Source organism: Zootoca vivipara, chromosome 14, assembly GCF_963506605.1.
Source record: "Zootoca vivipara chromosome 14, rZooViv1.1, whole genome shotgun sequence".
Taxonomy (NCBI): Eukaryota; Metazoa; Chordata; class Lepidosauria; order Squamata; family Lacertidae; genus Zootoca; species Zootoca vivipara.
In genome coordinates, this window is record NC_083289.1 from 9,931,858 (window position 1) to 9,958,706 (window position 26,849).

The 26,849-nt window shown below is 46.4% G+C and overlaps 1 protein-coding gene across 1 annotated transcript; it reads right to left on the reverse strand.

The window, feature by feature from the left end:
- On the reverse strand, positions 1-24,760 carry LOC118092457 (mucin-12-like). The gene is made up of 13 exons (XM_060282743.1): positions 24,710-24,760; positions 15,141-18,934; positions 14,428-14,486; positions 12,173-12,333; positions 11,076-11,200; positions 9,466-9,524; positions 8,601-8,737; positions 8,382-8,506; positions 7,855-7,913; positions 7,340-7,494; positions 5,281-5,390; positions 3,514-3,661; positions 1-89 (listed from the first exon to the last, which is right to left on the reverse strand). The coding sequence occupies exons 2-13, from the start codon at positions 18,915-18,917 to the stop codon at positions 1-3; spliced, it is 5,004 nt and encodes a 1,667-aa protein (XP_060138726.1). The 5' UTR covers positions 18,918-18,934; positions 24,710-24,760.
- Positions 24,761-26,849: the final 2,089 nt, after the last annotated feature.

Sequence of the window (26,849 nt, forward strand, 5' to 3'; positions counted from 1 at the left end):
TCACTGGATGTCTAAAAATGCTAGTGTTATAAGGGAAGAAAACCTTTCCATCTCCACTTTCTCCATGCCACGCATAGTTTTATAGAGATCTATCATATCAGAAGGGGTGTGGTGGCCTTAGAGCCAAAGAAGCAAACTTGTGAATGGTGATGCCATGGACTGGTTGGACGCAGATGAATGGTGAGAGGTACCAGGTGGGAAACTCCCAAGGGTAGAAGGCTCAGAGCCCAGTGAGTGGTGGTGGGATAATGGTGAGTGGTCACAGGGAGAAGACTGGGAAGAGGAGGTGTTGGAAGCTGAAAAGGTAACAGGGCTTAGTGAGCTGAGGAAAGCTGAGGAGAGGAGAGAGGGCAAGAGGCTGAGATGAGTCAGGCTAATGAAGAGGCACAAGCTCCCCTCCTCACTTGTCTCCCAGAACCAGAAGAGGCATGAAAAGGGCAGAGAAGAGATTGGTGTCGTGCAGGTGCAGTCTCCAATTGCTTGGGGGGGGGACCTTGAGAGGAGGGGGCTTAGGCATCTGTGGGAAGCAGGAACCTTCAGCCTCAGATACTGCTTCATCAGGGCACTGTGGTCTAAACCAATGAGCCTCTTGGGCTTGCCGATCAGAAAGCTGGTGGTTCGAATCCCTGTGACAGGGTGAACTCCCGTTGCTCTTTCCTAGCTCCTGCCAACCTAGCCGTTCAAAAGCACGTCATTGCAAGTAGATAAAGAGGTATCCCTGTGGCAGGAAGGTAAACGGCGTTTCTGTGCGCTCTGGGTTCTGTCACGGTGTCCTGTTGTGCCAGAAGCGGTTAAGCCGTGCTGGCCACATGACCCAGAAAGCTGCCTGTGGACAAATGCCAGCTCCCTCGGCCTGGAAGCAAGATGAGCGCCACAACCCCATAGTTGCCTTTGACTGGACTTAACCGTCCAGGGGTCCTTTACCTTTTTTTTTTTACCTTTCATCGGGGCAAGACCTACTGGAGAGGAGGTGCTGTGCTCATTAGGCCTGACACTCCTATATCGATCGTGTTTTTGATAATAAAGGGTTAACTCCAACTTGCAAGCTGTGATTTACTGCTGGCTGATACAAATGAAAGTTAGAGCAGGGTTGGGAAACCTGTGGCCTCCAGTTGGTACAGTCTCCCAATTCAGTCTCAGCAAGGACGGCCAATGGTCAGGGATCCCAGGAGTTACACATGATGTGTTCTCTTGTTTTATTCTTGTTTATAAAAGGCTTTCAGAACAATCTTAAGTAACCTGCTTATTTTTGCTATATCCTAGAGAAAAGCCATGGCGTGGTCCGCATGGTGCCTTAACCCCACACCACTGCTACATCTAGTTCATATCCACACCAGCAGCAACACTCCAGCATTTTGAGCAGAATTCTCTCCCAACATACCCCACAAAGACTTTTCAAGGACAGGCTTCAAAAAACAAGGTTGTTGCAGTTTATTCAGAACTATATTTTAATACATAACATCGTTCTTTGGAAAGAATGGCAATGAGCCCGAGGGGAGAGGGGAGGAAGTATATTGTGTTTACTAACCAGGTTCAACTTAATTACTTTAAAAGAAAGGCACTTCTGCCAAGTGATTCGGAGGGGGAAACCATTTGCCAGGGATAAAAGCCAAAATGAGATAAAAACTGATGCTCCCTTGGAAAGGCAATGTGAGCAGAATGTACTGCATTTCCTCAGGAGGGACCTTTTAAACCAGAGGCAGGGAACCTCTGTAGACTACAACTCCCATCGCCCCCAACCATTGGCCATGCTGGCTCAGGCTGATGGGAGTTGGAGTCCAACAACCTCTGGAGGGCCAGAGGTGCCCCACTCCCAGTTTAAACTAGACATTCAAAAAAAAATACAGACATAAGACACCTCCGTTAGCAAAGGTGTGAAGCCAGGGGTAGGGCATCTTCCTCAAAGTTAATGAAAGAACCCAGATTCCTGCAGTTAAACATACAGTCTAGCTAAAGATCTCACCTGGAAATTAGTGCATCTACTAATAAAATCTTTTGGATCCCAAGGTGGGCTGCTGAAATAACAAGTTGACTCTTTGGGATCTCTGGCAGTCTGTATCAATTTCACCCTTGTGACATTCTAGCTAGAAAACCAAAGCGAAAGTCCCTCTCACACTCCTCATGATGTAGAAACCACCTGGCTTCTGCAGAAATCTGGAGGAATAGCAGCAAAGGGCCACATACTCACTTTATTATTATTAAAAGAGAGGTGTGTTCAGAGCTTCAAAGTCTGCAGGTTGTTCAAGAGACTGTTACCATCAGATATAACCAGGGCTCTATCTGCCCACCCCACCCCACCCCCCAAAAAATCTGCCTACCCCTCACTCCAACACACCTCGAGTTCTTATCCTACCAAGATCTGATCAGGAACAACACAACATCCAATCAGGAAAAAACAAACAAAAAACCAACTTCTATGCCCTAGACATACAAAGTAATAAGAAATGTTTTAAAGACATACATAAAAGATCAGCTTAGTCATAAAAAAAAATTACGAGACTGCTTTGCTGGTTCGGGAGGAGAGATCTTTACAATGAAGGCCTCAAGCATGGGCACAAGGGAAAGGAGTAATAAACCTCTTGACCTGTTTGCTCAAGTACTGGGGCCACCCTTCCTCAAAGCTACAGATAGAACACAACCAGCCTTGCACTCTCGTTCTGGACCATTTGCCTTTCCTGGCGTTAAAACCTCACTTCTAGTTTTAAAGAGATGCCCAGTAAATCAACTGTGGCATTTACAAAGGGAAGCTATTACACACTCCCCTCTTTTTTAAAGTTCCGTTGCTTCCACATCCCCCTTCCCAATTCTATTCCAGATAGTATGCGGCAATTTTGCGTTGAGATCAGTATTTGTGTTTGTATCTTCTTATGATGTGGCCAGCTGACGCCTTCCTGCATCCTCAGCCACTCCGGCTCAGACACCGTTTGGTATCACATCAGCAGACAAAAAGGCCCCAGCTCAGATGGTATGAAAACATCCCATCTTCATCCCAAGCCTTTGATTCTTCTAGTCGAGTGGTTTTGCAGAAGATTAAGAGCATCTGGCACCATCCTGTGGGCAAAAGGCAAAACAGATCGCTGTCAACTCCAGAAGCCCGTGAACTGGGAGAATTTCAATGCTGGACACACTGAAATCCCCCATCACTATTTCAACATTTCTAATCTGCTAGAATTTAAAAATCTGAGCTACATCAAGAGAGTGTGTCTTCACAAATTATTTTTGCTTTCATTCAGAAGCATGAAAGCCTGGTGTACTCTGCTCATAAAAGGGAAAGATCGTGCCTTGGTTAGTATATTCAGTTATCAGCACACTGCCAATTCAGATGTTGTGCTTTGGCAATGCACAAATAAGTTTGTTCATGGCAGAAGCCCTTGTCCCTTCTTCCCCTGCCAAAATAAAAATAAAAAATCCAAGGCATGTAGTGCCATATAACCAAAATACCAAAGATTTCTAGGTTCTTCAAAAGCCAGTTTGGGGAACTTTCAACTCCTTTAGAGCTGGCTGCACACTCACATTTTTCCATATGTTCTGACAGTCTGGAGTATACCTCCTCCGGAGTTCGGTGGAATCCTGGGTTATCTAGTTCAAATATCTCCACGCCTGTTTCATGGTCACGCCCCCTGTTGATTATAATCTTGTCTCTCCGGCCAAGCACCTTTCGCTTAGGAGAAGTTAGTAGAGCTGGTTAAGAGACTGTAGCCTAGCAAGTTTCCAGTTAGAATAATAGAACTGTAGAGTTGGAAGGAGACCCTGTGGGTCATCTAGTCCAACCCCCTGCAATGCAGGAACACTCAGCTGTCCCATACGGGGATCAAATCTGCAACCTTGGCATTATCAGCACCATGCTTTAACCAATGGAGCTATTCAGGCTTCCAAACAAAGTGGCGCTCAATGGAATATGCTGTTCATAGTACAAAAGAAAGCTGTTTCCAGAAATCTGAAGCAGGCATGCCCCTGCCAAAGATGTACATCATTCCTACATCACAGGATCATCTGAAGATCTCTCCTAATACAAGATTAAGCATTTAGTGCTTTACCAAACCATATTCTTCCTGTAGACCAAGGGTGCCAGTTGCGTGCTCCCCAAGATGTTGCTGAACTACATCCCTTGTCCCCAGACCATTGACCACACTGGCTGGGACTGATGGAGAGAGGACAGTCCCAACCTTGCATGGCCAATTGCTGCAGAAAGCAGGATTCAAGTGATGGCCCACCAGTGGATAGGCCTGTGCTGTCCTCTGAAGTCTTGGTGATCATCACCGGGTGTCCCTGTGCCATCAGCTGACTGACGGGTGGGTAAAGCTAAAAGTTAAAGGACCCCTGGATGGTTAAGTCCAGTCAAAGGTGACTATGGGATTGTGGCGCTCATCTGGCTTTCAGGCCGAGAGAGGCAGCGTTTGTCCGCAGAAGGCTTTCTGGGTCATGTGGCCAGCATGACTAAACCACCTCTGGCGCAACGGAACACCGTAACAGAAACCAGAGTGCAGAGAAACGCTGTTTACCTTCCCACCGCAGCAGTACCTATTTATCTACTTGCACGTCGTGCTTTCAAACTGCTAGGAGCTGGGACAGAGCAACGGGAGCTCACCCCGTTGCACAGATTCAAACCGCCAACCTTCCGATCGGCAAGCTCAAGAGGCTCAGTGGCTTAGTCCACAGCACCTCCCGCATATTGGGTGGATGGCACTGGCCAGCGAGGCACAGAGGAGAAAAAGATCTGACCGTCTGTCCAGATCAGGTTCTGCACCTCTGTCTTGCCGTTTGCTCAAGAGCCTTATTTTCAGCACACTTTGCCTTCTACATGCCAGACTCAGAAGGAAACAATCAAAAACATTTTGTGATATAAAAAAATGATTCCTGACATAGATGAGGGTGGAGCGGAACTCCATCAAGCTCCCAGCTGGCTTGGGGGGGCATTCCAACTGCCATCAGGTCAGCTGCCTAAGGGAAAAACTGAATAGCAGGATCTGCCTTGACCCATTGGACACTGTCACCTATTCTGACCCTGGTTCTGATTGCGGCACAGGGAGGGAGATGCTCTTTAACTAGGGTAGTGTTTCGTAAACTTGGGTCTCCAGCTGTTTTGAACTACAGTTCCCATCATCCCTGACCACTGGGGTCCTGCAAGTTGGGGATGATGGGAGTTGTGGTCCAAAACCAGCTAGGTGGAGACCCAAGTTTGGGAAATGCTGATCTAGGGCAAGACAAAGCAAGAACCCTTACAGGGGGCAAGAGCGATACAAAAAAAGAATGATTGTATGGTTCATATGAGATTCTTACCAGCAGAGCCAGGATAGGAAGAACAAATAGTGCAAGGACACAGAGCACAAGGATGGCTACCACATAGCCAGAGACATCTCGATGTGTAACGGGAGGCTCCAGCCGATCACCTAAATAAATATTTAAAATGAAGAGAAGTCACAAAATCATCGAGTTGGATGGTTCCTATGAGTTCATCTAGGAAGTTCATCATCTACCACCCCCTGCTAATTGCAGAGGGAGAAAGCAGATTATAATTCAGAAGTGCTTTATCGGTCCAGCTTCAGATGGGGTTACAGTTCCTCTGAAGGAGCAGGTTTGTAGCTTGGGGGTAACTCCTGGATCCCTTTGCTGTCACTCGAGGCTCAGGTGGCCTCAGTGGCACGGAGTGCCTTCCATCAGCTTCAGCTGGTGGCCCAGCTACGCCCCTATCTGGATGAGGATAGCCTAACTACTATTGTCTATGCTCTGGTAACCTCAAGAATAGATTGCTGCAATGCATTATACATAGGGCTGCCTCTGAAGACAGTTCGGAAACTTCAGCTAGTGCAGAATTCAGCGGCCAGGTTGCTCGCCAAAGCAAGACAGTTTGAGCATATTACACCGATCCTGATCCGACTGCACTGGCTACCAATTAGTTTCTGGGCCCAATTCAAATTGCTGGTTTTGACCTATAAAGCCTTAAACAGCTCAGGACCACAATACCTCAAGGACCGCCTCTTTCCATATGAACCTACCCGGAGCCTGAGATCATCCTCTGAGGGCCTCCTTTGTGTGGCTCCTCCTCAAGAGGTCCGGAGGGTGGCAACACAAGAACGGAGCCTTCTCTGCAGTGGCTCCCTATCTGTGGAATGCTCTCCCCAGGGAAGTTCGCCTGGTGCCTTCATTACACACCTTTAGGCACCAGGCAAAAATGTTCCTTTTTAACCAGGACTTTGGTTGATCTGATTTACATGCTATGCCCTTTTGAAATGTGGGGTTGGGGGGGGATATTAGGTTGTTGTTTTCATTTTTATTATGTATTTTGTGGTTTTATATCTTGATTTTATTCTGTGAACCACCCTGAGACCCCTGGGTATAGGGCAGTATATAAAATAATCAGCGCTGTCTTAAGTATATCTGGCGCCCTGGTGCCGTGGTGCGACGGATCCCTCCGGCGCGCCCTCCCCGGCCCTGTTTCCCAGCGTGGCACCCCCCTGCCGACCCTGCTCCACCCAGCCTGGCCATAGGGCCAGCCCTGAAAATAATAACAACAGATCAGAGCAAGTCTACTTGTTAGGTAAGACAGGCCCTTTGATCTCAGGCCCTCTAGCCAGCCCAAATACCTCCCCCAGAAGCTGTTGCCCTGGACTCCATGGCAGGGGCTAGAGACCTTTCAACCTGAGGACCACATTTCCTTCTGGACAATCTTCCAAGGCCCATATTCCAATGGTAGGCGGGGCCAGAGGTAAAAGTAGGCAGAGCAATGAGGACAAAAGGCTAGTGTGCACACACACACCTCGATCCTCCAAGGATACGTTCTAGTCATGTAACCAGCAGCATAGCATTGATTGCTGGTGCCCGGGGTGGGCAGGAGCACATGCAATGCAGTGGGTGCAAGCCCAACCCTCACTGCTGGAATGACTCCACCCGCACCAGAGCAAAGTGGGGTCACGCTGAACTGCCTAACCGCCTGCACAGAGGGAAGCCTGGCTGGCTGACAAGGCCCTTGGTGAGCGGGGAGGAGTCACCTGCATTGGGGCACCTGGTTTGCATCCCTTCAGAAATTGCCCCCCTGGTACCCTCAACAGTACATCCCTGCAGGTGACACACATATGGGGGAGTTTTGAGGGCCAGGGGAGTGGCCTAGAGAAGTGCATTTGGTCCCCAGACTCAAGATTCATGCTCCAGGAGCCCCACTTTGCTAATACAAGCAGGGTGGTGGCAGCAGTCTTAAATACCTGTAGGCTATTGTGAGCAAATCTTAGGATGGGTGGAATTTGAAACTGCCCCAAGTTCATTCCACTATGTATGTATCTAGCACAAGGCTGTGTGCCTGGCTTTCCCTTTAAGGCCCCTTTCTGAACTTATACTGACATACCTGCTACAGTAAAGGAGAATGGGTCCACTTTGAGATCTGAAGAGTCCAGATAATCCTTTGGGCCAACTGAAAGAGTGAGCGTCTGTAGGACATCCTTGCTTGTTGGAGCTGGGTGCTGGAATATCACATCTCCATGACATATCAGGGATCCACCGCTGCAGTCAGGACAAAGAGATAGGCTTAAACTGAGTTTTCAGCACTACCCTAGTGCAGAAACTTGACTAAATTCCCAGTTGCGAGGAAGGGGCAGACCAGGCAAACTTACAATTGTGGAGAAGGGGTAAAAAGAAAAGCCCACTAATATATTTATCTTCACACAATAAGAGACGCAGCTAGTGGGAGAGTCACCTTGGTTTTAAAAGAGATAAGCTTAGCCTTTAAAAAACAAGTCCAGTTTTCCAAGGTTGAAAAGGTTGTGCAGGTTTTGCAAATGAAAAAAAGACTCACCTGTGAGTTTCAGCTTTCAGTGCCTGGTCTGTATTAGAGCAAGTGAAAATCAAGACAGAATTACTTACGTGATGTCTCGGATTGCCACTTGCAGGAGGTTTTTGTACTTCCCCAGAATATGCGTTAGCTGGAGGAGGAGGAGGAGGAGAAGGAGGAGGAGAAGAAGGAGAAGGAGAAGGAGAAGGAGGAGAAGAGATGTTTACATTTGGTCCAGGGCCGTCTTAAGCACCCCTGGCGCCGTGGAGTGACGGATCCCTCCAGCGCCCCCCCCCGCCCCGTTTCCCAGCGCGGTGGGCGGGCGGGCGCAGCACGGCTGCCACAGGTGCTGCTGTGCGGCGGGCGGGCAGGCACAGCGCGGTTGCCTGGCCGTAGGGCCAGCCCTGATTTGGTCACTTGCTCTGTGAATCATTACTCAAAATCCTAGGAGATAATAAAGCTTAAATTCCTTCATTTGCTTCCTGCAAGCAGCAAAATCCTACACAAATACGTGGCTTTGCCTTTGAGCCTTTTGTGGCCTTGCTGGAGGTCCCCTGCCCTTGTATTAGAGACCCTACCAACCATTAACATTTTGCTTGTATTAACATCTCATGCCTACCACATCAGATATATCCCTGGCAAGGTTCTGATGCTCTACAGAAGAACGATCCATCATTCTCTCATTGAATATCCTGTTGGTTACCAAGAAAGACACTGGAAAGACCTGGAGACTTAGGCGTGACCCTGGAAGCAGAAAGCATGGGGTTAGGGGCAGAGAATTAAGCTTCCCACCCGTCATCATCCTTAAAAGCAAGCCAGAAGGAGAGAGGCTACTGACCATTGATGGAGAGAGACGTGAGGTCTACAGAGTAGTTTCTAAGCCCCATCAGTTCTTTTAGAGCCCAGCCAACGTCCACATGAGCAATGGTATCAATATAGACCTCTCCATTTATATCGACACCACCTTGGCTATATCTGCAAGCAACACAAGTTGTGTTACCCTGTGCACATAAAAGAGTTTCCCTACCCACTCCCAAGTGGTGCTACAATACACCCTAAACAACCCAGCCAGATGGGTGGGGTATAAATAATAAAATTATTATTAAGCAGGCACCTGGCCAAACATGTTGAAAAACGTTGACTGTTTTAATACTTGGGGTTGGTTTTGATCAGGCACCCAATCATAAAGGTCTTTGAGGTCGTCCTCAAGCAACAAGTTACTGGTGAAAAGCATTTTATTCCTAGTCAAGTCCAAAGGTTCCATCAATACACACCAACACTACACAACCAAGGGAAGGTTATCCAGTTTTGACCAGCCTAGGCATTTAGGTACTAGATAGCTCATACCTCCAGCTCAAAAAGTATACACCAGCACTTTCTAGGGATCAGATTATAAAGTAGGGAAGAAGAACGTGTGAAAGCATCCAAAATATTGCCGGACTAAAAGTTCCAACCATTAGCTATGCTGGCCTGGACTGATGGGAGTTGTAGTCCAACATTGAGGACCGCAGGTTCCCCTTTCCCCAGTATAAAGCTTTGCTGAGATACAAGCTGTTTGCTTGAGCCAGTACAAATCTAGTATAGGAGATTGTCATGGCCACAGATTTACCTTCTTCAGGAGTGGATCCTTCCCACTAGAACACAAAACAGAAGCAGATGCTTGTAAGCTGCCCAACCACACCACTGCCCGGCCCAGTACATACCTGACTTGATTAAGAGAGATATTCTGGACTGTGTACTGAGTTCCAAGCAACAGGACCACCTACAGACAAAAGTCAATGTTGTTCTTACTCATAATTCATCAGCATGCAGATGTTAAACCTCAAAGCTGGAGCCACCACCGCTGGACAGAATCATAGAATTGTAGAGTTGGAGGGGACCCCCAGGGTCATCTAGTCCAACCCCTTGCAATGCAGGAATCTTTTTGCCCAACGTGAGGTTTGAATCCATGACCCTGAGATTGAGAGTCTCATGCTTAGCAGTGCTTGGGGTTCCATGGCAAACAAGGGAGTATGAGGCCACAAGAACCCTGTGAGCAGAGCTTGGGGGAGATTCCTCTTCAATGCGCCACAGCGTTGGTGGTTCAGCTGGAAGGTGAGCCAGTTGGACTGGAAAAGATAAAGTGGAGGAGCCATGCTGAGCATACCTGCCAAGTTCCTGTGGGAGAAATAAACCGGGGGGAACAAAAAAATCCGTTTTTTCAGCTGGGAACAGCTGGAAAAACGGGGGTTTCCCGGGGAATACGGGAGACTTGGCAGCTATGATGCTGAGGATGCAGCGCCGCTCAGCTCAGCAGAGCATAACGGTGGGATGAGAGATACACTGGGTGTGGATCCCAGGCACTATGTGAAAGGAGAATGGGGAGGAAGTGGGAATGTGTAAGGAAGCATGAAATGGAGGAGGAACAAGCAGAGATGCGGGGAGTAAACAGGGGTGGGAACAGGGCAAGAAACAAGAGATGGGAGCAAGATGTTGACTGAAGCAGGAATAAGGGGAAAGAGCAGACACACAGGCTAGGGTTCTGAAGGCACTTGGGACCCACAAAGAGGTAAGAGAGGAATCTTCCCAGACCCATTCAAGCCATGTCCTCCTTTGCTTCCCAATCAGGGCAAGACCTGACCACGGTATGTAAAAGCAGCACCTGACTCCAGGTGAACTTGCCCCTTAATCCATTTGAAGGCCTTCTCAGATGCTGCCACTTGTGGAGGTCAGGCAGGTGCCAGCCAGAGGGGGTCTCCTCTGTGGTGGCATGCCAGCTATGTACTTCCCTCTAGATCAGGAGCAGGTGCCCAAGAGATTATGTTTCGACTCCCAGCTCCCATTGGCCTGTGGCTGATAGGGATGATGGAAGCTGCAATCCTCCTAGCTTTTGGGGCTGCAGATTTCCCATCACTGCTTTTGATCCCATAACTGCTTCTTCAACACCGCAGATGCCAAGCAACCCAAAGCACTGCCTACAAAACTACATTAGCTGCAATCTATTCCTTAGTTTTATTCTGCACTTTTTTCCCCTGCCTTTTGCTCCCATCTGATACTCTTAGGTGGCTTGCAATTCACTAAAAGCAGGGTTGAGAGCTATTGTGGGTAAGGGAGGATCCATTTTCTAAGTGAGGAGTTGTCACCAGCACCAATAAGCTTAGGCAGGATGTGTCAGACACTCTTAAAAGATTATGCTACATTGCCGCAGCCACCAAACTACATCAGAATGAGAAAGGTAAAAAGAGAATGATTGCAACCAACTCACAAGGAGGACAGCATCTTCCAGATGTTAAGTCTCCCACACCTGAAGCCAAAGGGCCTTTCACCCCATTACCTTGCGTCTTAGCTTTTCCATTTGTTCCAAGTTCATGATGCCATCAAATGATGTTGAAGATCCCAGCCCCAGAACCGTGAATGATACATCCAGCTTCTCTGGTTCTAGGTTTTTCAAGCTGAACCCTAGTGGGTGGGGATACAGTTAACATTCAAGGGACATAGCAATTAATAATAATTGCTTTTATTTCTAATGTTTTTGATTTGTTTTATAATTATTAATGGAAAAAGGAACATGCTTGCTTTCTTCCTCCCTCCTCTAGCTTATCAACTGACTGCTATTATTGCTGTACTGTATAGACAGTTGATTTTTAAAATATATATACATATTTTTCAGGTTTATACATTTCACTATTTTTTATACATTTCACTAACTTTACAATCATGTTGACATTTTAAAATCTGACTTCCCCCTCTTTCTGCGGCTCCTTAAATTTATTTTTAATATCCTCTGCATATCCAAATTAACCTAATTTACTCATTTATTCATCTTCTGTAAATATATATTATAGACAGTTGATCTTGAGACACGTTTTTGTGTGTATGTGTGTGTGTGTGTTAGAGAGAGAGAGAGCTGGAGTAGAGAGCTGGGTTCAAACCCCCTACTCAGTCACAGAGCTGACCTTGGGCAGGCACTCTCGCAACCAAATCTACCCTGCAGGGCTGTTGTGAGTGTAAAAGAGCGATCATGCACACAACTAAAATAAATACTTGCAAAGCAAGTACTGTATTACAGTGCACATGTAACAAGCGATTGAGTGAGCAAATATGGTATACAGCTATCTTGCAAGTAAACTGACCTCATACTGTTAATATAAGGCTGAACATACTGTAGTTGTTCCAATATTCAACAATTACTGTTTCTTTTTTCAGTAAATTCATTTGCTACACGTCCTTCAATTACTCATCTATATAATACACATGTTGTGTCAACTATGCTACATCCCATATATTTTTATACCATTATAAGACGTCAAATGCTTTATCAGATTTCCAGTTTCTTGCTGTGACTAGTCTGGCTGCGGCAATCATAGCTGTTGCAACGTCCAGATCCTCCTTGTCTTTATGATGGCTTTCAGATATTCCAACAAAGCTCACCTTTTGACTGAAGAGATTTCACATCCACCCTCCAGCCAAAGAAGGTGTCCATTTCCCGCCTCTCCACCTCGGTGACAATTGTACGGATGATGTCCGAGGGTGTGGGAACAGGGCCTCCAGCCTGGAACACAGCCACAGCCTCAGCGATCACAGAGCCATTCCTGGGGAGAAGCCAGAACAACCACAATGTATTTGGCCACCTCTAGTGGACCTCCTAACATAACCCCATTGCGAGGAGGAAACAATCCACCAGCCTCTGGAGTGCCATCAAATTGATCAATATGATCCCCTGTTCCTAGAAAAGCAAGTTTGGGACGACGTGCTATGATTAACCATTTTAAACTCTACTTGGAGAGCAAAGGTTTGGCTCTCAGGCATTCTCAGAATGCCCGGAGGAAATGGGGTCTTAGAGTGTTCCCATTAAAATACTCATTTAACCATCCTTAAAATATCAATGACTTCCCTTCTTCTCTTTCCATGGTTCATTTTAAATGTCATAAATCCCTGCATATTTTACAAAAACTAAACCATTCAATATTTCATTATTGCATCCATCAAAACTTGTTTAAACTGTTGAATTGATCTTAATGCTGCCAACATTTTCAAGTGTACACAATTTCCCCCCCCCATATATTTCTCTAAACGTATGTTCTTCTTGTTCTCTTATTCTATATGTGAAGTCTGCAAGTTGCGCATATTCTGTCAACTTAAGTTGCCATTCTTCTTTAATTAGGACCTTGCTCGTTTTCCATTTTGGGGCTAACGAAACATGGGTCGCAGTAGTGGCATACATAAATAACCTTTTCTGACACCTGGGGATTTCAGTCTGGGTTATCCCCAACAGAAAGGACTCTGGGTGGTTTTGGGGGGGGGGGTAATTTTAAACCTTTTTTTCAATTCATTATAAATCATTTCCCTATACAGTGGTACCTCACAAGACTAATGCCCTACAAGATGAATTTTTCGCAAGACGAATGCGTCTTGCGATCTGATGGTGACTCGCAAGACGAATTCGTTTTGTGAAAAATTCGTCTTGCGAATCGCGGTTTCCCATAGGAATGCATTGAAATTTAATTACAGTGGTGCCTCGCAAGACGAATTTAATTCGTTCCGCGAGTCAATTCATTTTGTGAATAATTCGTCTTGCAAATCGCGGTTTCCCATAGGAATGCATTGAAATTTCTTTTTTTGCCCATAGGAACGCATTAATTAAATTTCAATGCATTCCTACGGGAAACCGCGATTCGCAAGACGAACGAATTGACTCGCGGAACGAATTAAATTCGTCTTGCGAGGCACCACTGTACTTTTTTACCTTTTTACATGTCCACCACATATGAAAGAACGTTCCCTCCACCTCTTTGCACTTCCAGCAGGCTCCCCAACTTTGGGTAGAACTCTATGCCTGTTCAATTGAATGAGAAGATTGAGACTTCCCCATTGAATGTGTGATGGTTAGGATGGAGCTTGTAGGCATGGGCCTCCTCTATTCGTTGTCCTCTGTTTAGATCTGGTGCCCCTCCAGATGTTTTGAACTGCAGCTCCCATCAGCCAAGCCAGTATGGGCAATGGTCAAGGCTGACTAGAGGTGCAATCCAGTAGTATTTGGGTGAGAAAGTCTGGTTCAGATACTCCATGTCTTGGTGACACTTGCATTTCCAAACCACCCAATGGTATTTGGCGGTAATTCACAGGCGCACTGGTGGTGAAGACCCACCTGCACTATACACTCAAAGCAATAATGTATTACTTAGTACAGTGGTGATTTCCCCCTCCCCCAAAGAATTCTGGGAACTTGTCTGTTATGGGCGTTAAGAGTGATTAGGAGATCCCTCTTCCCCTCACCATGCTGCAGTTGGCTTATCAATCAAGCCCAGGAACCTCTTGGAATTGTAGCTCAATGAGGGAAAGAGGGGTCTCCAAACATCTCACAGCACCCTTAACAATTGGATTCCCAAGATTCTTTGTGGGAAGCTACAATTGTTTAAAGTGGTAGGCTACTTCTTGAAATGTATAGCAGAGACCTGCTGAAGAGTGTAGGTCAAGTTGAACCAACAGACATGGGTGAGGAATGAATGAGCTCTTTCTCTCAGCTTGAAGTGCACCTCAAAAAAGGCCTTATTCTCCATTGAAGGTGAAAGTTCACAGCTAGGCGGTGTGGCAATGCTCAAGACATGAAAGCCAGGTACCTTCTGAACGGGCCAACCTTTTTCTTTCTGGAAACACAATAGTGTGGTCGATAAATAGTAACTTACAAGAAATGGAGAATGTTTGCTTGAAGAAAGGTCTCATAGGTAGATAGCATCTTGTTTAACTGAAAGCAGAAGACAAAGATGCTTATTGTGCAGGGACTGTTTGCCCAGAAGAACATTTAGAATGCAGAGTTCCCACAGAACAAACATGCAGATGGAGATGCCATGGGATGAAGTTCAGTGTTTGCTCTTCCTGGACAGCAAGAGACAAATTGGACCAGACACATAACGATGTGGTTTTCTCCTTAACAACGGGGGTGGAGAACCTTTTTCAGTCCAAGGGGCACATTCCCTCCTAGGCCAATTTTCCAGGGGCCATTTGCCAGTTTCAGAAGAGCCAGAGCACAAAGAGAAAAGAGCAACAAGTGTAGATGTTATAGTTGTACAGTAGGCTTTCTGGCCCTCTTTAAAAAATTTAATTGCCAAGTGTGTAAAGCTGAGTGTGCTCAAGTTAAATGCACGTAAGTTGCAGATTTGCTGTACAACTGTGCAAGTAATTGACTCAAGTGGGATAAAAAGAATAGTACAGACTTTTAGAGTTGGCCTCACCCATGGGAAGAGGGCCCACCACCAACAATCCTGTAGGACAAAGCGGTGGAAGGATAGATTACCACAATGATGATGTCAAAAGTGCACCAAAATCAGATCCAACGTCAGTTAAACAGGTGTGGTGGTGTGTTTAAAAAAAAACAAAAAACATTGTCTAGAATACTTACGGTCAACTTTACTTCTTTCTCCAGCTTCTTGTAGCTTTGAGAAGACTTGTTCTCCAAGGATTCTTCATAATCAATTCCAATGAGACGGAACCGCAGAGGCAGATTATGCACAGCCAGAACAGGTGGCGTAGATGTTCTCCAGGTCAAACTCTCATTCCTGGTGAACTGGCTCAGTGCTGGAGCCTTGAACTTTGACACTGGCTGATTTGGAGTGTTGCCGTCTTGGTTTCCAGACACCATTTGTGTAGTTGTGCTTCTTATATGCTCATGGCTGGTCTCCTTGGTGCCAAGAACTGCACTGGCCCCATTCTTCATGGCATCTGTTGACCCCAGTAGAGTAACCAAAAGCTTTCTAGTGCTCACTGTACAAGGGGCATTCCTGCAAGCTGCTCTTGTCAACTCACCAGGTAGAATTCTTGGGCTAGTCAGCAGATCTGTTGTAACAGATGACACAGGGACAGCCTGGGTAGATGTGCTCTCTGGGGGAGACAGATATGCAGGGCCTTGAGAGGCAGTGGAACTTTCATACCCTGAGCTGCCAATGTGCAAAGCCATTGTGCTAACTACTTGTGGGACAGCTGCAGTAAAGGCATCTGTGATCTTGTATCCTAGTATGGTCCCCAGTGTAGTTGCTACACTAGAGGCACTGAAGTCAACCTCAGAGGCCCTTGTAGGCAAAAGTGTGGTTGTATCTGTAGTGTTAGCTGCTGTTTGAGAAGAAGCAATGGCTTTCGAATCATCTGTCCATGTTTCTGCACTTGACGCAATGGGCAGCATTGTGTTGGTAGGTGCCACATGCTCTTTCCACCTGCTCATTAGGCCCTCGGTAGCCTCAACATTTATCTTTGAAATTGACTCTGGAACGCTGCTCCTAGAGGAGCCCATTGAGATAAAGCTTGTAGATATAGACCCACGGGTGGGAATGACTGAAAATCTTCCTGAATCTGTTATGTTTCCATGTGAAGCTGTGGCATGAGATGATGTTGGAATGGCAAGCTTCCATCCCTGGGAAGTCACACTGAGAAATTCTGCTGCAGACCTAGTTGTAGCGTCTCCTGTAGAGAGATCAGCATGTACCGTTCCATCAGAAACATCTCTATTTGGCAGGGTAGCCTCTGCTGTTTCTAGGTATGGGTTTGAGCGGCGCATAGCGTCACTTCTTGCTGTAAATGTGTGTACAGTAGAATCATTAGCCATCTTTGTGGCCAAGGACACTGTTAGAGTCTCTGGCTCAGAAGGCTCCTTGGACTTTAGGACTACCCTCGACGTGGCAAGAGAGACAGAATTTGGAGAAGGGGTTGGCATCGATCCACTCCTCCTCCTGGGCAAAGCATAGTGCTCATCTGTCAGCTGAACTGGAGACTCTGCAGAAGTTAAGCTAAAGACCAAGTCTTCAGCTGGAGTACCACCTGAAGCCACCAGTGGGACCTCCGAGGAGAACATAGGCATCAGTTGAGCAGCAGCAGTTCTTTTATGGGGCTTGGTCTTCTGCTCCCTGTAACTAGCAGTGTTGGTTACACCTTCCAGTGGACCAACATTATATCCTGTTTCAGCATCCCCAGCATGTGATGTGCCAAGTGAAGAAGAACTTGAAGCTTGCCAGGGTGAGGAGCTAATGCTGTTTGAGATGGTGCCATGTGTAGAGACCTCATTGAAACCCATAAGCTCCTGTGGTACAGGAGAGGGATCTTCCTTCAATTCCAGCCTAGCTTCTTCGCCTGCAGAAGTGCTTATCACCCCAAGAGTGGCAAAAGAGTCTTCTTCAGTAGTACCAAGAGATGACGGCAGAGATGTGACCTGCTCTTTCATCCAAGAACTCTGGGATCCAACAGGCAGGCCAGTTTCTGCATGAGTGCCAAGGCTGAGTGACACAGCGGCAAGAGAAAGGCTGAACGCTGCCTCCCCATCTGCTGATGAATGAGGAATGTGTGTAGTAGTCTCCAAAGTCAGCTTGTTAACACTGCCATGAGCCATATCAGCAGAAGACTCTGCTGTCAAACTATGAGAAATGGGTAAAGTAGGATTTCTAGGTTTGGACCACAGGGACCTGTTCGTGCTGGACTCTGTCATGGTTGGTTGGCTTGAAGAGCTAGTCAGAGCAGCTGTAGATTGTAAGGTGGGTGGGATTGTGCCCTTACCCTCCCAATAAGGGAAGACAGAATTCAGAGGGTCCTCAGTGTAGTTCTCCGGATTGACATGGGCTCCATCAGTGGCAGCCGACAGTGAAGACACAAAAGGAGACTCTGTAGTCATGGGGACAGGTCTACGTGGAGAAAAGCCAGAGCTTAGGAGTTCAGGCTGCTGCAGAGTGGGAAACCCTCTGGACTTTCTAGAGCCTGTGGAGCCTGCCAAAGTTGTAAAAGCGGGTAAAGTAACAGCTGGCAAAGCTTCATTTGAATGACTAAGTGAGGGCCAGAGGGAAGACTGGGACAAAGTTACATGGACAGCTGCAGGAGGCCCTCTACTCACTGATTCAGTGGTATCTAGTGTCTGGCCGTTGGACACAATTGTCGGCTCAGAGTCAGCCTTGTGTGAACTTGCACCAGAAGACTGTGAAGAAGAGCCGGGCAAGGTATTGGCAGGAGTGTGCAACGTGGAAGCCAGAGAACTATGGGATGCATGCCCACTACTTGGGTGGAGAAATTTCATCCTTATATTAGTGGTTCCAGGAGGAGTTGTTCCAACAGAAGAGGTCATTGAATCTTGATGACTGGTATGCAGTGTCTCAGAACCTACAGATATTAGGTAGGACTCTTCTTTCTTCCTATCCTGCTCTCTGAGGAAGTCACTATGTGTAGAAGTAGCTGTGTCGGCATACTCAGCCATTATCCTATGTAAACTGGTTTTGTAGACCATTTCAGTTGAAGACAACGACGTTTCCTGTAGGCCCTGTGCAACCCTGGGGATGTGCTCCAGAGCAAGTGGGTTTCTTGAAGTTAAGACCACAGTGTCAGCAGCAGTTGGCTGATCAGTAGCAGCTGTATTTCGGAAAGCAGGTGCAGACTGGTGTGTTGTATTTTGATCCAACTGCAAGGAGCTACTCGTGTCTGGAAGAGGCAATACTGGGGACAATGTAGGAGTCACCCTTATGGTGTAAGCAGCCTCCATTTTTTTGTTTTCTACTCCTTGCGATATGAAGGACAGAGGTGCCGTGGTCATTTCTAGCTGCTCAACCCCTTTAGAAGCAAGCTTAAGAGAAATGCTTGCAGAATCAGGCATGAGTGAAGTTGCAAGCTCCAGAACATTAGAACTGTTCTGGTCCATCTTCATGACGGTCGAGTCAATACTCAGGGGTCCTTGCTCACTAAAGTTTAACTCTATATTTCCAGAGACATTACTTGAATCCCACTGGGTATTTGCAACAAAGGACCAGTCAACAGTGCCAGCCGCGCTGGCCGATAAGTTTGCCGTATACAGATCTCTCCCTGTAGCAGGAAAGCGTGGCCGGCCACTGTCAGACACATTTTCCAAGTCTTGCCTAGTCAACTGCTGTCCATCAGTAAAGTTCTGGAAAGGCAAGGAATCTGAAGACCCTGGTCTTGTGCCAGGTGGAGTCTGGTAAGTTGCAGCTAAATAGCTTTCGTTATAAGCAGCGGTGCTGGCAAAAAGAAGAGGAATGATGGACAAGACAGTTTGCCATGTCTGTCTTTGGGCAGTTGTTGCCAAACCCAAATTAAAGCATGAGGATGTTCTCCTGGCTTTACTTGAGCTTCCGGAAGGGGCCTGTTTGCCACCAGGTGGTCCTGTTGTTTGACTTATCATAAAAAACCCCATCATGGTTGCTTGGCTGTGAACTGGAAGGAAGAGATGATTTATTTAATCAGAAATAAAAGTATGAGAACAGTAGTTCACCTAAATTATAAATCCTATAGGCTAATAAGGATCCACATTATTTAGCCAGAACAGCACCACCCATGCAAGGGATTCTGCAGATGGGTGCCATCACTGAGAAGTCTCTCTGCTGACCATGCACCTTACTTTGGATGGCAGCAACACCTGTGCTCCATGGAAGAAAGGCTCATTAAAATGGATTTTAAAAGCATACTCCCCATCATTTTAGAATATGGGGTAAATTGTGTGAATGGGCCCAGGACACCAGCTCTGCCAACTCATAAAAGCTAATGTGAAGCAGTGGTTAGAATAGGGTTTCCCAAACCTGTAGTTCAAAAACAGCTGGAAACCCAACTCCAATCATCCCTAGCCACCAAGACCAGTGGTCAGGGATGATAGGAATTCATAGCTGCCAAGTCTCCCGTTTTCCCCGGGAAATTCCCGTTTTCCCAGCTGTTCCTAGCTGAAAAAACTGATTTTTTTTGTTTTTCCCCGGTTTATTCTGGCGCGGCGGCCATTTTGGAACTGGGCGGAGCATGCTCAGAAGCGACTTTTGATGCTGCTTTGCCCAGTTCCAAAATGGCTGTAGTGCGACTTCTGACACGGTGGCCATTTTGGAACTGGGCAAAGCAGCATCAAAAGTCACTTCTGAGCATGCTCCGCCCAGTTCCAAAATGGCGGCAGCGCTACTTCCGGTCTGCTATTTCCGCCCAGTCCCTTATTTCTCTGACAGCAACTTGGCAAGTATGTAGGAATTGTAGTCCAAAAATAGCTAGAGATGCAAGTTTTGGAAACTCTGGTTTGGAGCACTGGACTATAACCTAGGAGACAATGGCTCAAACCCCCACTCAACCATGAAGCTCACTAGGTGACCTCAGACCATTCACTGTCTCCCAGTCAAACTTACCTCTCAGGGGTTGTGATGCTAAAATGGGGAGTGGAGGGAGATCCACATATATGCCACCTCAGAAGAAAGGCAGGATAGATTTTTTAAAAAGTACTAGTCAGAACAGAAGAGAGGACTTCCCTCTTCTGGAAGTCCATTTGATTTCTATGCCAAGTACAGAGGATGGAGTTCTCCATCCATGCTATGCCAGCCTGCTCACTCGCCTACATGCAATTCCATTGCTACAGTACTTAAGTGCAAGGTTGGAATAAGACAGCTCCCTCTGGCCCTCCAGATTTTGCTGGACTCCCACCAATCCCAGCCAACATGGTCAGTGATCAGGGAAGATGGGATCTGCAGCCCAACAACATCTGGAGAGCCACAAGTTCCCCACCCCTGACCAAATGGGACCCGCCTAGTTTCCCCTAATCTAAATTGCACACCCACAAACATGAAGTGACAGCCAAGGCTGTAGCACACTTGGAAAAGGGTAGTAGAACATCTACGTACTTTGCATGTAGAAGGTTCAATCCCCAGCATTGCTAGGAGAGACCCCCATCTGAAATCCCAGAGAGCTGCTGTCAGATGGTATAGATCAGGCATCCCCAAACTGCGGCCCTCCAGATGTTTTGGCCTACAACTCCCATGATCCCTAGCTAACAACACCAGTAGTCAGGGATGATGGGGATTGTAGTCCAAAACATCTGGAGGGCCGAAGTTTAGGGATGCCTGGTATAGATCATGCTAAGTGAGATGGGTGGGTGATCTGACTCTGTGCAGGATACCCAACTCCCCTTTAAGCAGCTTTTCCCCCAACCCTAGTGCCCCCCAGATGTTTTGGACTACAGCTGCCATTGGCTGTCATCCAAAGAATCTTGGATTACTACCGTAATGGCATTGGCACCAAATAATGCTTTAGGGAAGCAGGGACACAGGTGGCACTGTGGGTTAAACCACAGAGCCTAGGGCTTGCCAATCAGAAGGTCGGCGGTTCAAATCCCCCCGATGGGGTGAGCTCCTGTTGCTCGGTCCCTGCTCCTGCCAACCCAGCAGTTTGAAAGCACGTCAAAGTGCAAGTAGATAAATAGTGGGAAGGTAAACGGCGTTTCCGTGTGCTGCTCTGGTTTGCCAGAAGCGGCTTTGTCATGCTGGCCACATGACCTGGAAGCTGTACGCTGGCTCCCTCAGCCAATAATGCGAGATGAGTGCCGCAACCCGAGAGTCGGTCACGACTGGACCTAATGGTCAGTGGTCCCTTTACGTTTAATGCTTTATTACTCACACTATTTGAAGATGAGGCAAATGGATGCCAGCCATTTCTAGTTAGCTACCTAATGAAAAGCTGACATGATGCACTGTTTAAAATGCCTGACCTTATTAGAACAAAAAACACCATGGTGGCTTTCCCCACTGGAGGTGATATCTCCCTTTAAAAAGAGAGAGAAATGACTGAGCAATTGATAAAGAATTATTAATGGAAGTAGAACATGAATTAAAATTAAAGAGGTTTGAAGGCATAAGAGGACTATTAACTTATCAGTTACAATACCACCATCTTAATGATATCTTTAAGATGGACAAAAAGAAAGGCTTTTCTAATGAAACCTCTAAATTTGAAAAAGAGCTGTTAGAAAATAAGACTAAATTGCTTTCTAAAATGTATAAATTAGTATTAGAATGGCATACGAAAGTCGAACAGGTCAAATCAGTTATGATACACTGGGCGAGGGACTTTGGACATAATATACAACGTGCAGCACGGGAGAGGTTACGGAACTGGGATTTAAAGTTTACAGCATTTTATACTCTGAAAGAAAATTATATGAGAATGATGTGTCGCTGGTATTTAACCCCTAGCAGATTAGCTAAAATGTTTAAACCAAGGTCATGCTGGGAATGTAAGAAGACAAAAAGGCACCTTTTGCCATAAGCGGTGCACTTGTAAGGTAGTAAAAGAATTTTGGGAGATGATATATAATGAACTGGAAAAAATGTTTAAAATAACATTTTCTTTTTAAAAAAACAAAAAAAACCTGAAGCTTTTCTTCTAAGAATTCTAGGTGCCAAAATACCAAGGAACCAGAAGAGACTATTTATGTATGTGCCCACAGCTGCCCAGGGAAAACAGAGTCCCTACTAGAGACGAATGGCATATTAAATTGATGGACTATGCCGAAATAACAAAAATGACCGGAAGAATTAGGAATCAGGAAGACCAAAATTTTAATAAGAAATGGGGAAAATACATATTTGATCTTAAAAATCATAGTAAACAATTAAAATTACCAGTAGGATTGGAATGATACTTGGAGTTGAACACTGGACTGTGGTTATAATGGAGATTTAATAAAATTGGATTAATAGAGAAGATGCGGGGGGGGGGGTTAACATAGGAATCCACAAAAGGAAGGAGGGAAATCCATGGGAATTTATGGAATTCTCTTTTTGTTTTGGTCGTTTGACTATTGTAAATGTCAAAATTTGGAAAATTAAATAATACTTTAAAAAAACGAATAAATGCCTGACCTAAGAATCATAAAGAAGGCTGATCGCCGAAGAATTGATGCTTTTGAATTATGGTGCTGGAGGAGACTCTTGAGAGTCCCATGGACTGCAAGAAGATCAAACCTATCCATTCCGAAGGAAATCAGCCCTGGAAGGGCAGATCCTGAAGCTGAGGCTCCAATACTTTGGCCACCTCATGAGAAGAGAAGACTCCCTGGAAAAGACCCTGATGTTGGGAAAGATGGAGGGCACAAGGAGAAGGGGACGACAGAGGACGAGATGGTTGGACAATGTTCTCGAAGCCACAAACATGAGTTTGACCAAACTGCGGGAGGCAGTGGAAGACAGGAGTGCCTGGCGTGCTCTGGTCCATGGGGTCACGAAGAGTCGGACAGGACTAAACAACAACAAACAAAGAATCAGAATTCCCTGGCTCAAATCTGCTATCCACCAAGAGCTCTTTGAAGAAAGCTGCACTCAGCCTCAGATCCCTCCGTCTACATTACAATATGGAGTCAGGAGAAGGATAATCATTAGAGTTGTTGGCAGGATGGCAGCCAGAACAAAGCTTGTGTGACACTTTCGGAAACTTGAATAAGCACAATACAAATGCTAAAGCACTATGATGTGGCTCTGCTTTTGCTGCCTTGGAAGTGCGCTGCAGACTGACACAATGAAATTGGGGTGGGGGAGACTCCCTACACATAGGAAGGCAAAAGGCTCGAGGAAGACTCACCCCTGGCAGGATTTATTTAGGGCATACAGGCAGGGCTGGATTAAGACCTTTAGAGGCCCTAAGTGAGGCATAGGCAAACTCGGCCCTCCAGATGTTTTGGGACTACAATTCCCATCATCCCTGACCACTGGTCCTGTTAGCTAGGGATCATGGGAGTTGTGGTCCCAAAACATCTGGAGGGCCGGGTTTGCCTATGCCTGCCCTAAGTACTTAAAAGATTTTGGGGGGCCTCATAGATATCCAATTCAAAATAGAAACAATAATAAATTGTAAAATAAAATTTTATTTTTCAAAATGAAGCAAAACCTACAGTAAGATGGAAAATAAAGTTTATTTTTCTATATTTCTACAAATAATGTTTTTTTTTGTTCAGCTGCACCACCTAGTCCATGGTAAATCTGGCAATGGAAAATTTCTGGAGTGCCCCCCTGCCACACAAAGGATCCCATCCAGCCAACACTCTGTACCCAGTCTTAAAGCACCTTGTGGCAGGCCAGCCTCAACCCTTGCCTTCCAGATGTTACCAGATCCTACTCCCATCAGCAAGAACAATGGTCAAGGATGACGGGAGCCCAACATATCTCAGGCCCAGATGCCCCATCTTTGGCAGGGATGGCCAACGTGGTTCCCTCCTGCAAATCCCATCATCCCTGACCACTGATCCTGGCAAGAGAAGCTGATGGCAGTTGTAGTCCAAATACATTTAGATATCGCCTCCAAGTCAGAACATTGTGGCTCACAAACCAACCTATAGCAAACAAAAGTTGGAGAGAAGGAAGAAGGTGAAGAGATGGGGAGCAGGAGACCCATCAAGGCTTTCAAAGCTTGGCATTCATTGCTCCTAACAATTGCTGTAGAAACAACTGAGGTTGGCTTTTGCTGCCCAACTCCCCAAGGGGCTTCGAGTCCCCTAGAGTGAAAGAATGGATGGAGGCAGGAACCAGTAGAAGGAAAGCAAGGAAGATCTTTATTTTCCTGTTGCAACAGAGTCCCTTCCCCCCCTTTTTTTTTAAATAGGAGAGGAAAGAACAAAGGTGTGCCCTGCAAAAGCGAACCCCCAGTTTTTCTACAACAATTGCAAGGCAAGTGTGGGTCCTAACCTTCAGTGGAGGAGGAAGAGGAGCCAGGTATGTTTTGGTGTGCTCCAGTCTTCCAAAAGAGCTCGTCCTCCTTCCTCCGTTCCCAACAACCCTTTGAGGTAGGTTAGGGCGAAAAGCAAAATTCCAACAGGCGTTTACCCAGTTGAGTGGGGGATTTGAACCTCGCACTCCTACCTCGCGATTTGTAGACGCTGCATCTCTCTAGTCCATCTGGGCAGCCCTACCGGCGTGGCAAGGAGTTTGCATTTGCCAGCTTGTTCACTTACTTAGAATATTCCTCTACCACCACCCCGTTAAAAAGATATGGGCAATTCAGCCCAGTGCAATACTGCTCCAACGACGGCACGGCATTAAACTGCAGGCCATCATCGCCCTTCATTTATTATAGTTATTATTAGAAGGGGGAGCAGATTGGGAAGAGAGAGTTCTTGAGACAGGGCTAGAGCAAATCAGGTCACCTGTTCGCTCCCCTCGACCCATTTCACAGAAGCCACCGCCGCCGTTCTCTTACCTGCAAGGAACTAATCCAAGCACAGAAAAGAAGACTTGCACCCCAGCCTGCTCCCCGCGCCTCCTGTTATTGCATTTGCCCTTTGAGGGGCGGAGACAGAGATTTCCCAGAAACCCAAGGCCTGCTTCAGGTTGCAAGCCCAATTAACACCTTTTTGCAGGAGATAATCGCCTCCAAGCCAAAGGAGGGCCGATCTCAACAAAAGTTTTGCAAAACAATCGCGGCCACCCGGTGGGTCGTCTTTTTTTCTGGTGTTGACGCCTCCCCGGCTGTCTGAGCAGGTTTTACTCCTGAGGAGAGGAGGAAGAGGAGCCAGGTACGTTTTGGTGTGCTCCAGTCTTCCAAAAAAGTTGCTGTAAACCTTTGGTATTGAAAAGCATCATGCGGGTTACAAAACCATCACAACAGCGACACTGTAACAGAACATATGCGTAGTAGAGTAAGAACAGGGACAGTGTTGCCAACTTTTGTGCTGCTGTGTTTTTAAGCAGCAGGAGCAAGCCGGTGGTCGTGTTCTGCTAGAGCAAATGGCTGGTGTTGTTACACGGCCAGGTAGTCCAGGCAGGCTTGATGGTCAGTTGGCAATCCGCCTTTTAGCTCCGGGGTTTTCTACCTATTCGCGAAAGCAGGCCCTATTGATTCCAACTGTAGGGTTGCCAACGTTTTGAACCAATTCCTGCTGCTGGGCCTTTAAGAGCACTTTTATCTTAAGCAAACTTGCTTGGTTCCATGTATAGTGGAGTTCTGCAGCTCAAACCTCTCTTAAAGATGCGGGAGAGTGTCTGACCAGGTTCCTCACCATGAACAGTTGGCAATCCTACTTTGAAGGGTGGAATACAGAATAGTGGAGGGAGAATATAGACAAGGAAGCGTGTGTATCACCTTACCCCAACAAATGCGTCTAAACCTCTTTTAAAGCCATCTTTTAAAGTTGGTGGTCATCACTGCCTCTCGTGGGAATGAATTTCACAATTTTAACTATGCACTGACTTCTCTGTGGGCTTCCTCGATGCCTAATGCACTATCACAAATAATTAAATCAGCCAAGGAGATGGATTATTGGTATTAATTGCAATTGGTATTAATTGCAACAGAGTGGTGCATGCTCTAGTTATCTCTCGCTTGGACTACTGCAATGCGCTCTACGTGGGGCTACCTTTGAAGGTGACTCTGAAACTCCAACTAATCCAGAATGCGGCAGCTAGACTGGTGACTGGGAGCGGCCGCCGAGACCACATAACACCAGTCCTGAAAGACCTACATTGGCTCCCAGTACGTTTCCAAGCACAATTCAAAGTGTTGGTGCTGACCTTTAAAGCCCTAAACGGCCTCGGTCCAGTATACCTGAAGGAGCGTCTCCTCCCCCATCGTTCTGCCCGGACACTGAGGTCCAGTGCCGAGGGCCTTCTGGCGGTTCCCTCGCTACGAGAAGCTAAGTTACAGGGAACCAGGCAGAGGGCCTTCTCGGTAGTGGCGCCCACCCTATGGAATGCCCTCCCACCAGAGGTCAAAGAGAACAACAATTACCAGACCTTTAGAAGGCATCTTAAGGCAGCCCTGTTTAGGGAAGCTTTTAATGTTTGATGGATTTCTGTATTTTAATGTTTTGTTGGAAGCCGCCCAGAGTGGCTGGGGGAACCCGGCCAGATGGGCGGGGTATAAATAATAAATTATTATTATTATTATTATTATTATTATTATTATTATTATTATTATTTTATCTTGCTCTTACACCAAGGGCTTTAATTTAATTCCCCCCACAACAACCCTATGAGGTAGGTTAGGCTGAGAGAGAATAACTAGCCCAAGGTCAGCCAGTGAGCTTCATAGTTAAGTGAGGATCTACCAGGTCTAACTTGCTACCCACAGCCTTTTCTGACCTAGTACCCTTCAGATGTTTGGAGTAGACTTTACCACACGTTTCCTCCTGGGACTTATATTGAGCAAACCTGGTTGGGGGGACCATGTATTAACAGGGTAGGGTCCCTGTGGGATATGGCTGCTGTGCCTTTAAATAAAATGTGATGTTTAGAGATGAAATAGGGAGCAGAATAAAAAATGCAGATCACCTGCTAATTGCTGCAAATGGCACTCCAGTTAAAAGAACAGCCTCAAGGGGGGGATTCCAAAGTTCATAGCC

Excerpts from the sequence above, each read along its gene's own strand:
- LOC118092457 (XM_060282743.1), bottom strand. The coding sequence starts at position 18,917 with ATGATGGGGTTTTTTATGATAAGTCAAACAACAGGACCACCTGGTGGC. Across the intron at positions 12,334-14,427 it reads GCAAACATTCTCCATTTCTT|GAATGGCTCTGTGATCGCTG; the intron begins GTAAGTTACTAT and ends GCTTCTCCCCAG. Across the intron at positions 11,201-12,172 it reads GAAATCTCTTCAGTCAAAAG|GGTTCAGCTTGAAAAACCTA; the intron begins GTGAGCTTTGTT and ends CCCACCCACTAG.